The following is a 12,131-nucleotide window of genomic DNA, read 5'->3' as shown; positions in this document are numbered from 1 at the left end:
ATGATTTCATAAAATACAATGATGAAGAGTCAGTTAATATTATTTTGTGTTATTGGTACTGATATGGACACAAGGAGAATCCTCTGAAAATTGTCTAATAGATACCTGCACCACTGGAACAGGGCTTTGATCTACTGAAGAGCAGCTCTTTTAAACCAGTGGTCCTTCCATATCATCAAAATTAAACAGAATAAAAGTTTGATCCTAAAAACCTCTGATTTTGAAGTGACATTACTAATAAGTGAACTATTTTAATAATTTCTAGACTCGTTGCTCATGATCAGAGTTGCCTGTATCTGTCCACAGGGAAAGAAGTTCTCTTTCGGTCAAATGAATTTTACTGCGCAGGAAGTATTCCATAAGGGCCCTGCAGGTATGTTAAGACTGAAGATTTAAATTTGTTTCCATTATATCATTCTTGGTTAAACTTCTGGTTGCAGTTTGACAACAAAGTAACAATGATCTTTATCAAAATCTATTATATGGGAAAATTATGTTTCTATTTCTTTAACACATATTTGCTTTGATTTTACAAAAGTATGACTTTCAGGCTGTTTACAATCTCCTAATTGTTTGTCTTGTGTATTTAATTTTCAACATCAGTATCAATGATCAACTGTTCCAACTGATTGATGTTGCATGTAATGTATGGATAAAGCCTCAACTTATTACTTTTAAATGTGATTTTTCTGTAACTGGTGTTGGAATAATAGGATATTACTATGTAATATTAAATAAAACACTAAGTTCGTAAAAGACTTGTAGTCTGAAAACTAATGCATCCATCCATTTATCTGAAGTGTAGATAATGGGAGCTGTAGAGGTTCTGAACCCCTGTTAACAGAATCACAGAATTTTTACAGGACAGAAAGAAGCCATTTGACACAACAGTTCTGTACCAGTTCTTGTATGATTCCTCCGCCTTCTCCATGTAACTCTACACAGTTTCTTTTCAGTTACTCTAACTCCCTTTTGACTGCCTCAATTGAAGCTGTTTCCACACACCGTCAAGTAGTGCATTTTAGATCTGAATAAATTGCTGTATTAATGTTTTTTTCCCTTCACAAAGGCAGCGAAGAGAAAGAATTTATGTCAGCACTACTAGACAACCAGTTCAGAGCTTTTTGGTATATTACATGATGGGATTTCCTGTTTTGGTTTATTTCATATGTTACTCTTTGTGGAAGAAGTCCTTGTTGCATAGAACAATTGGTATTTATTGTATAACAGAAGTTTCATTCAGAAATAAAATGAATACATTCACAAATAATTTGAGATAGTTATAAAAATCAGTCATATATAAAAAAAAATCATCTATACTGGGGTGAAACAATTTTAAAATATAGTTTATAAAGTAACCTGATATTAAGAATTCTTATGTAAAAGCTGAAAATTCTATAAACATTCAGATTAAGACGCATCTCTCAAGAAAGACAAATATAATATTTGAGATTGATCTATTGTCAGAACCCAAAATGTTATTGACTTGAAGCATTAACCTATCTTCGTCTTAAATAGATGCTGCTTGACCAGCTGAGTATTCTCAGTATTTCCTAATCTTATTTTAGATTACCAGAATTTGTTGTATTTAATTTTGATTTCCATAATTCGGATTTGAGACGAACATGTAAAGAATTTGAGGATTTAAGGTTGAAAACTCCAAGCCTGAACACACGCACCAGCCAGTTTCACAACAGTTTCTACCCTACTGTTGTCAGAATACTGAATGGACTCTCAAACTCTTAATATTCGCTTGTACCTGTGTTTTTGTTTTTACTGCTGTTAACCTTTTTTTAAAATTTCCTACAATGTGGAAATGGGCCCTTCAGCCCCACAAGTCCACACCGACCCTCTGAACAGCAACCCACCAGACCCATTCCCCTACACCTAACAATACGGGCAATTTAGCATGGCCAATTCACCTAACCTGCACATCTTTGGATTGTGGGAGGATATTTACTATCTATGCTATTTAACTGTGTGATCTGCCTGTATTGCTCTCAAGACAAAGCTTTTCACTGTGCCTCGGTACACATGACAATATATTCAATTCAATTCAATGAAGTGATCCTATTTGGAGAAATTTCATCAGTTGATTGAACCTCAGAATTCCATGTCAAAGCAAGGCCTTTCAATTTAAGGTTGGAAACTGATGGAAAACACACCACCTCTTAATAAGTCCTGTGGATAATGTCATGACCAAATCATGATTTATGGTCTAGTTTATCAAACTTTTGTGCGTGAATAAATGCCTGCACATATTGATGTTGTTGGAGGTGGTGTCTGCCAAACAAAGTTGAGCAAACATATTGAACACGTTGAGATCCCGATGGTCACACCATGCAATAAATCTGTATTTGATTGATTAAAAAATGGAAAGGCATTGGGGGCACAGAAAAGCATTCAGAATAAGGATAGTTGTGACAATTTATCTTGGGGGTAAGAGAGAAGCATTCCTGCTCCATCTAGCCCACAAGCAGTGCTATAAAAAGCACTTATCTGCTGGATCAGAAATCTGTCTCTCCCTTGAGGAGCATGTTTCCTGAGCATGCAGCAACCAAACCAGCTGCCATTAAAATCTTTTCCTGAAGAAGGGCCTGTGCCCGAAACGTCGAATCTCCTGTTCCCTGGATGCTGCCTGACCTGCTGTGCTGTTCCAGCAATAAAGTTTCAACTTTGATCTCCAGCATCTGCAGACCTCACTTTCTCCTCGCCATTAAAATCTAATAAGGCTGCAATTTCTGAGGCACTTGGCCTCAAAATTATGGGCATGCATCTGGTGAGCAGGATACTGACCCTCTCCCACAAGCATTCTCCAACCTGATTAAAACAGATTTAGATATATTAGGGGATTAGGATTCATTGTTTTAATTAAACATTCATTTTTCTTCTATCCTGAGAAGCTAATTCGGTTTGAAATAAATTAATTCCAAAAGATGTAATATATTTATTCCAGAGTATAGCACGAGATGAAAGAAGAGATCTGTTTAACACTGACAGGCAAAAAGTATCCCTCAATGTAATGGGCACTGGAAAAAGTACCAAAAGATTGACAACACAGCAATGTGATGCTCATGTCAAAAAGGTGACAAAGCAGTCAGAGCCAATTGTACTATTTCCCATGTCACGTAAAATAATTGTTTTGGTTATGAGAAGTAAACATCATGAGTTTCTTTACAGTGATGATCTAGTGAACAATATCTAAAAGGTATATGAAAACTCCTTTCAGAAAAAGTTACTGGACTGTAGTAAGAACTAGGCATGATATTCTTGACCCAACATCTGGAGGAAGAAAGTCTCATCTTCCACCTTGGGTCCCTCCAATCACATGGGATCAATATTGATCCTTTTACAAAGTTCCTGATACGTTGTTAAAACGAAACCTCTAACACTCCTGAAGTTTATGGTTGTTTTCGGGAACTCTAGAGTGAATAGTTGAAGAGGTTCAGCATGAGAAAAAAATATTCTGTCTTGCAATTGCAACATTTTGATCTTTTGTTTCAGATTCTTGCTCATGACAGTACTTAGTCACGAATATTGTAATTTCTAATCTTTGCAGTTTTGAATGAATGTTTCTGTTTTGTTCCAGAAGCAGTTAGGCAGTGAGATTTTGCTTTGCTGTGGACATTAGCTTTACGTCCTTGTAAGGTGTATATTGGTTCCATTCCAGCTTTCTTTCTGGAATTGGTGTCTTCTGTCAGCTGCACCGATTCTGCCTTATTCCCAAGCTTTCTTCCACCAACATCATCTAGAAAAAGAAACATTATTTTTAAAAATTAACCTGAAACAGTATTTTACCACCAGATACTAATTTATTAAATTAGATGAGGTTTCTATGCTACCCATTGTCATACAGTGAAAAATTACAAATGCAGATGTTGAAAATGGCAAAACTCTAAATCCAAAAAAAAAACCCCACAAGGTAAGAAGACTGGTCCAGAAATAGCATCTATTACCTGCATTCAGGCTTTTCACCCACACCCAAGTTCAACAACAATAATTAAAACCTGGGAAAACATTTGCAAGTTCTGCTCCTTTCTCTTCTTTAAAAAAAGAATTCCTGATCCCTTTGCTACTCAAAATTCTTTGAGGCTGACACATATCTGATACCAAAGTTCACAGACTTTGCTAGTGCCCGCAGAGTGTACCCAAACATGTTGGTGCCTGATGTCCAACATGAAGATCATTTGGAGCAAGCGGTGAACTGAATCTGCCAGATATCCACTCTGGTTTCCACGGCAAGATTTCTTGATATTTAGCTTGTTTGTTAAAATGGGAAGCTGAATATTAATGAGATGAGTTGGGGCTCAACAAGGCATTTAATAAGCAATAATAATTGCCAACTTGCCACTGCCCAGCAAGAAGTTTGCCATGCTGCTTATCAAAAGCATAAAAGATGGTGCAAGTTGCTCCTGGCATTGAGATCGGCCTCGCTAGACGTCTCCTCAAATTCCTCCAATCTCATCATAGTCCACACTGTTCAGACTTCTATAGGTTCCACCCATAGATAGGTTATGGGGGTGAGCAATGATCTGCAAATGGAGTCGATTGCAGGCAAATATGAAATTGTCCATTTTGGCATAAAGAATTTTTAAAAAACATATTATATCTAAATAGTGAGAGATTGCGTAACTGAGATTAAGAAGAATTTGAGTGTCCTAGTGCAAGCATCTCAAAAGGTTGGTAAGTAAGTACAGGAAATAATGAAGGTTACTAGAACATTATGATTTATTGCAACTAACTTTTATTGAACACAACAGTAGGGAGTTTATGCTTCAGTTATACAGGGCAATAGTGGGACCACATCTGGAGTATTGTGTATGGTTTTATCACCTCATTTAAGGAAGGAGACTAGGCTTGTATTTGCCAAAGTGTAGAGAGTAATACACAATTTAAGTTAAACATATAAAGTTCCTGAGGGATTGTGACAAGATGAATGTGAATAGGAAGTTTCTTCTTATAAGGAAGTATCAAGATTTAGGAGTATAAAAATTAGGGGATGCTCACATAAAACATACCATATGATTATTTCTCTCACAGTATTGAGTATAATTGAAATTCCCTTCCTGACAAGGTGGTGAAAGCAGAAATTCATGAATATTTTTAAGGCAGAGATAAATAGATTCTTGTTAAAAGAAAGGTTATCTGAGATGGCGGAATGGTGATTTTGACTTTGTAATCTGATTAGCTAAGGGCTTATCGAAAGGTTGAGCAGGACCTGAGTGACCAAATGGCCTACTTCTGCTCCTTGTGTATGATTAGTTACATGTAAAGGTCATTTTAGGTCATGATAACCTTTCATACCAATATTAGTTATTGTTGCTGGATTAAACGGAGATCAATGCTGCCAGGAAAATGTTTGGAGAGGAGAAGGGAAACCTATTTTCCAAGAAAAAAAACTATGCTGATATTTTAGTATCTTTCAACTATTAATTGTTTTCTTCTAGCTAGAAGCAATAGAAAAGGCATACTTACCTTCAATACAATCTTCTTCTCTAATCAGGGAAGTAATTAACACTGCCCACTCTATATGTACCTCTAGTCTGTTTTACTTTGGACTTTTTGATAATAAAATGCCTTTATTGTTATAAGCATCCAGATCATGTCACTGCTGCAAATCAAAAATGGAATTTTAAAAAGATTTAAGGTCTGCTGGTAGATTATCTCGTGAGTTTTTAAATTATACAAAGTTCCCAGTCCATAGGAAGTCCATTAGAGTGGCAGCCAAATGCCTCATTATTAAGGAAGAGGAAGATTAGTCAGGATTATCTTTTAGCAATCCAACAGGAAATAAATATGTTTGAACATTAGCTGAAGATTGGTAAGTTATGATCTCAGCTTTGCTGTAATAACCTACTTGAAACACACCTGTCATGCTCACAACATTTAATAGGATTATCTTTTAGCAATCCAACAGGAAATAAAATGTTTGAACATTAGCTGAAGATTGGTAAGTTATGATCTCAGCTTTGCTGTAATAACCTACTTGAAACACACCTGTCATGCTCACAACATTTAATTCTTAGACAGATGTAAAAATGTGACAGCATTGGTGAAATTAAATGCTAACATAGATAACTTGTGACAGGGTATAGATGAGAAAATGACTGATAAACAGGGAATAATTCTACTGGAAACTTTTAATAATAAAATGAACAGTGCCTAAGAATTAAGATTACCATTAACATACAAACCAGAGTTTTATGGCCTTCACTTTTATAAATATTTATTATCTGAGTGAGACAGTCAATGATGAGATAGGACCTTGACTTCTATTTTTCTATGAATGAATATTTGTTTTTATGATACTTGTGGACTGTGGGATTCTGTTCAGTGCTAAAGAAGTAAAGTCATCATAGTATTGTTAGATCATGGAAATGCTCCTTCAGGAGTAAGAGATGGGAGTTTAACCCAGGGGATCACCATGCCTCAGGTTAGGGGAGAGGTTGAGAAGGAGAGCCCTTCATGGTAACCTTAGCCGGTGTGGGAATTGAACCCACACTGTTTGCATCACTGCATCCCAAGCCAGCTGTCCACCTATGGTAACCTATAAAAAGAAAGGTTTGGATTCCTCAACATCAGGACATATCAAAAGTGTAATCACTGCTATCTTTTAGAAAATGTTGCACTAGCATGTCATGCTACACTGACATTTATAATGTATTACATACATACAGAACAGAAATCTGTTGGCGAGCCATTGACTTCAAAGCAATATGTTACAAATAATAAGATGTAAAAGCCCCCGAATAGTCTGAAACAGAACATTTGACTTATAGATACTATATGCATACAGTATGTGTATAATAAATACCCACATTAGTTGATATGTTTCTTCCAAAATTGAAGATGAAAGAATATCGATATTAGAACCTAAGAAATAAAAGCAGGACTAGGACAAATGGCCCATAGGCTCTGCTTTGCCATTCAATAACATCATGATTGAACTATGACTTCAATGTTACATTTCTGCCCAGTCTTCATTTCTCCAATTCTCTTGTATTCCACGATTGTATTGATTGTATTGAAGGCTGAAATCAAAGATTGACCACCTACACACTTTAGAAGCAGAGAATTCCAAATATTCAGAGAGATTCAGAAATCTCTCTTTACCTCAGTCCTGAACATTGACCCCTTATCTTGAGACTATACCTGCTAGTTTGAGAGATTCTAGTCAGGGGTAAACAGTCTCTCAGCATCCAAAAAACATCCTCCAACTAACCATTGGGAAGGAATTGTCAAAAATTCTGCTCCTCATCATGGAAGATTCACTGACAAAATATTTAGTTTCTTGAATATAGTATGCATTGTCACATACCTCCTTGTGCTTATCAATACCAAGGTTTAATCACAGTCAAATTTATCTTAGCCTATATAATTTCACATTAATAAATAATGGAAGATCATTATTCCCATGTTATTGACTCCAAAGCTGTGGTCCCATTTCTCAAGAGCGTAGACATTACGATATACAAAGTTAAACATTTTTAAAAACTACAAACTTGATCTAAGATGGAAGGAAGTTCAAACTTTTAATACAATGATTCTTAGGATAATCCCTTTTTCTCACCCCTGCTCTTCAAATGATAAACTCTGGACTTAACCTGAGATCTGAGCAAAGCAGCATTGATGATTCTCTCCAAGGCTGAAGCTGCTGGAAATAGCAGCAAGGCCAAAAAATAGCCAGTGAAGTTAGTTTGTAAATGTTGTTGAGTTCCTAGGGGACCAGAGGAACCAGGAATTCTTTTGACCACATTTCAGAAACCTTAATCCTCTCATTCCCCAAGATTTAACCACAGCCCCGCACCCAAAGAACAATCCAGATCTTCAGCCAGTGACTGACCATTCTTCTGTGTACCCTGTGGCAGCCTCCTGCCACCAACGTTAAAAGCAACAGAGCCACTTCTCATAATTTCCTCTGTCTCATTTTCCTGCTAAAAAATATTTAGTGTGTCTGCTGACGTAAGCAAAGCTTTAACTTTATATAAAAATTTTTTTACTGTGGCTTCACCTTGTGATGAGCCTGCACAATCATTAACACTGCATAACTTAAAGAGATGCTGTACACACTGTTTCATTAGCATATCAAACAGTTAAACTTAACCCTCGATACTACACTGCCTAGCTGGGAGCCTACTCACTGTTTTGGTCAGAGAGTTGGCAAACAGTGTATTAATGAAGCCTCGTCACCAATGAACAGTCAAACACACTCATTACCCATCTTAGACACGCTCACTTTACCATATTTCTACATGGGAGTTTAAAAATGAAGAATGTATATTCTGGATGTTTTTATTATGCACAATTAGCTAACTACCTCTGGGTATTTTATGTATGTCTTCAGATCATACTTCACCACCTGTTACCAGTTTGCACTTTCCACTTATTTATTTACTCAGGGGAACTCATTATTTTTCTGATGCCTTATTTATGAATCATCATCCATGTGCTCTTCAGGTCTATAAAACAGTTCTGCATTGCCATACTCTCAACTTGTTCATAACATTTTCAACTCTACTTTTTAACTTCAGTTTAAATCAGAAAGGATGGCTTTGTGAACATAATCAAGAAAAATCTTTGTTTTTTTTCAACTTCAGAAAGGATAAATGTCACATTGGATCATACTTGACATTTTTCTCACATTTAATTCCTCTTTACTGCAAGATCATTTTAAAAAAATGACTCTCTTCAATCCAGCGTCCACTAGAAGTGTCTAGAATGTAGAGTATTTTCACTTTTATAGCAATTCTAGTAAGTGCCTACGAAATCTTTTTTTTAAAAAGAGTGGAAGATTTTTGCCTTGCACCCATCAGGACTAGGATACCAGAAGCAAACTTGAAAAGGAACACCAATTTACAACAGCATGAAAAGAGCATGAACCAGCAATGGGCCTGGAGATGCAGGAGGAATAGTTGACTGTCAATCCCTGTGCTTTGTTCTGTCTGGTAGATTCTGATTAGTAAGGGTGTTGCCATGGGAATGTAGCAGCGATCGGCAGTCCACATTTAAACATTTTCGTGGTAAAAATTCCTTTTGTCTACACACAAGGAGGTTCTGCGTGGCAATATACATAAACTCTAGCACACACAAATGCATCACACTGTTAGCCCAACTGACAATCATGCATTGGTTTCCAGGTAATACCTAATACACTGGTATCAACATTAGTAAATGTTGTCCATGAGCAGAATTACACCTAATGTTGGACTTAGTATTCAGAGGAGAAAGTGAGGACTGCAGATCAGAACTGAAAATGTGTTGCTGGAAAAGCGCAGCAGATTAGGCAGCATCCAAGGAGCAGGAGAATCGACGTTTCAGGCATGAGTCCTTCTTCAGGAATGAGGAAAGTGTGTCCATCAGGCTAAGATAAAAGGTAGGGAGGAGGGACTTGGGGGAGGGGCGTTGGAAATGTGATAGGTGGAAGGAGGTCAAGGTGAGGGTGGTTGGCCGGAGTGGGGGTGGGGGCGGAGAGGTCAGGAAGAAGATTGCAGGTTAGGAAGGCGGTGCTGAGTTCGAAGTTGGGACTGAGATAAGGTGGGGGGAGGGGAAATGAGGAAACTGGAGAAGTCTGAGTTCATCCCTTGCGGTTGGAGGGTTCCTAGGCGGAAGATGAGGTGCTCTTCTTCCAGCCATCGTGTTGCTATGGTCTGGCGATGGAGGAATCCAAGGACCTGCATGTCCTTGGTGGAGGATTCTTAGTATTTAGAGGCTTACAAGCATGGGCTGGTTCAGCATGACTGACATGCAAATGGTCAACAGGACATGTTGTTTGATAATGGTCTGCCAGTCATCAGGACATATGACCTCGTATCACATCAACATTGCTAATCATATCACATTACTAATTTGTGCGGTAGGCAAAATGACAACAGAACAAAAAGTACAGAACAGAGAGATTTCAGAATCTAGTCCATGAATCAAACAAGCTAACATCCAATTGAGCAGGTAACAGGGAAGACAAATGGAATGCTGACCTTTATTTCAAAGAGAATGAAATATAGAAGTAGGGAGATTTTGCTAAAACTATAAATGGCACGAATGAGACCTCAACTGGAATATTGTGAACAGTTTTGGGCCCCTTTTCTAAGGGAAGATATACTGGCATGGGAGGCAGTGGAAAGAAGGTTCACTAGGCTGAAACCAGGTAGGGACGGTCTGTCTAATAGAGTCCTAGAGATGTACAGCACGGAAACAGACTCTTCAGTCCAACTCCTCCATGCTGACCAGATATCCTAAATTAACCTAGTCTCATTTGTAAGCATTTGGCTCAAATCCTTCTAACCCCATCCTATTTACATATCCATCCAAAAGCCTTTAAATGTTGTAATTATATCAGCTTTCATCACCTCCTCTGGCAGCTCATTCCATTCATGTACCAGCCTCTAGTGTGAAAGAGTTGCCCCTCAGGTCTCTTTTATATCTTCCACCTTAAATCTATGGCCTCCGGTTTAGGACTCCCCTACCTTGGGGAAAAGACCATGACTATTATCCATGCCCCTCATGATTTTATAAACCTCTAGAAGGTCACCCCTCAACCTCTGATGCTCCAAGAGAAACAGCCCCGCATATTCAGCCTCTCCCTACAGCTCAAACCTTTCAACTCTGGCAACATCCTTGTAAATCTTTTCTGAACCCGTTCAAGTTTAGCAACACCTTTCCTATAGCAGGAAGACCAGAATTGCATGTTGTATTTCAAAAGTGGCTTAACCAACGTCCTGTACAGCCCAGCTCTTATACTCAATGCACTGACCAAAAAGGCAAGTGTACCAAATGCTTTCTTCATTATCTGCCTACCTGCAACTCCATTTTCAAGGAACTGTGAACCTGCACTCCAAGATCTCTGTTTGGCAACACTCCTCAAGACCTTAACATTAAGTGTATAAGTCCTGCCCTGATTTGCCCCATCAACATGCAGCTCCTCACATTTATCTAATTTAATCTCCATCTATTATTCCTCAGCCCATTGGCCCATCTGATCAAGGTTCCATTGTATTCTGAGGTAACCGTCTTTGCTGTCCACTGCACCACTAATTTTGGTGTCAGTTGCAACCTTACTAACTATACCTCATATATTCATATCCAAATTATTTGTATAAATGACAAAAAGCAGTGGACCCAGCACTAATCCTTGCAGCATTTGGCTGGTCACAAGCCTCCAGTTCAAAAAGCCACCCTCCACCACCACCTTCTGTCTCCTAACTTCGAGCCAGTTATATATCCAAATGGCTAGTTGTCCCTGTATTCCATGTTATCTAACTTTACTAACCAGTCTACCATTCAGAACCTTATTGATAACAAAAAGTTCACGAGGTTGGGCCTGTACATTGGAATTTAAAAGATTATTGAAACATACAAGATTCTCAGGGAAATTAACAGGGTAGATGTGAAAAGGCTGCTTCCCCTTGTGTGATAGTTCAAGACCAGAGGGTATAGTCTCAGAATAATGGACCACATATTTAAGACAGAGATGAGGAAGCATTTCCTTTTTGAGGATAGTGAAATCTGTGGAATTCTTTAACACAGAGGGCTGTCAAGGTTGGGTTATTAATTACATTCAATGTCAAGGTAGACAGATTTGTAATCAGTTAGGGAATCAAGGGCTATGGGGAAAAGTCAGGAAAGTGGAAAAGTCAGGACCAGTGATCTCATTGAAAACAGAACAGAGCAAACACAGTGGGCTGAATGGCCCATTTCTACTTCTATATCTTAAGGTCTTTATTGTTCCTGCTGCATTTCCATGCCAACAATGGTCCAAACAATCAGCACCCTCTTCTCATGCTGAATAAATTAGTATTCCCTTTCCAAGTCTGGTTTCTTATTTCTCATAAGTACAAGACAAAAAGGTTTGACCTTGTGTCTCATTTTAGCAATGTTTAAGTTCTGTTCTATTAAGCAATTATCAAACTTTTGTAGCAGAAGTTCTATTATTCAAAATACTTTCTTGCCTTGCCCGTGGTTACAAAAATTGAAAATACAATATGCAGAAATAATGTGTCTCTGGTACTTCTAGAAATTATGTATGCAGATTTTAAGCCATTGAGTGGAAATGGTACAGAACTTCGACACATTAAAAGACAAAAAAAAAGTTTCTGAAAATCATGCTTTTTCTCGTATAGTACTGTTACAGGTTA

The 12,131-nt window shown here is 37.8% G+C and overlaps 1 protein-coding gene across 5 annotated transcripts in view; it reads right to left on the bottom strand.

The window, feature by feature from the left end:
• Window positions 1–2,723: 2,723 nt before the first annotated feature.
• ccdc57 (coiled-coil domain containing 57) overlaps window positions 2,724–12,131 on the bottom strand; it is a 181,832-nt gene continuing 172,424 nt past the window's right edge. For 4 of the 5 annotated variants that reach the window (XM_043714701.1, XM_043714705.1, XM_043714702.1 and 1 more), the window contains one exon: window positions 2,724–3,748. In XM_043714701.1, the coding sequence (XP_043570636.1) occupies window positions 3,525–3,748 (224 nt within the window). In that variant the 3' untranslated portion in view covers window positions 2,724–3,524. The remainder of the gene's footprint in view (window positions 3,749–12,131) is intronic. The other variant, XR_006315235.1, reaches the window with a different exon arrangement.

The sequence above is a fragment of the Chiloscyllium plagiosum genome, chromosome 24, assembly GCF_004010195.1.
Source record: "Chiloscyllium plagiosum isolate BGI_BamShark_2017 chromosome 24, ASM401019v2, whole genome shotgun sequence".
Taxonomy (NCBI): domain Eukaryota; kingdom Metazoa; phylum Chordata; class Chondrichthyes; order Orectolobiformes; family Hemiscylliidae; genus Chiloscyllium; species Chiloscyllium plagiosum.
The sequence above is the reverse complement of the archived record's forward strand: the minus strand, read 5'-3'. Positions and strand labels throughout refer to the sequence as shown.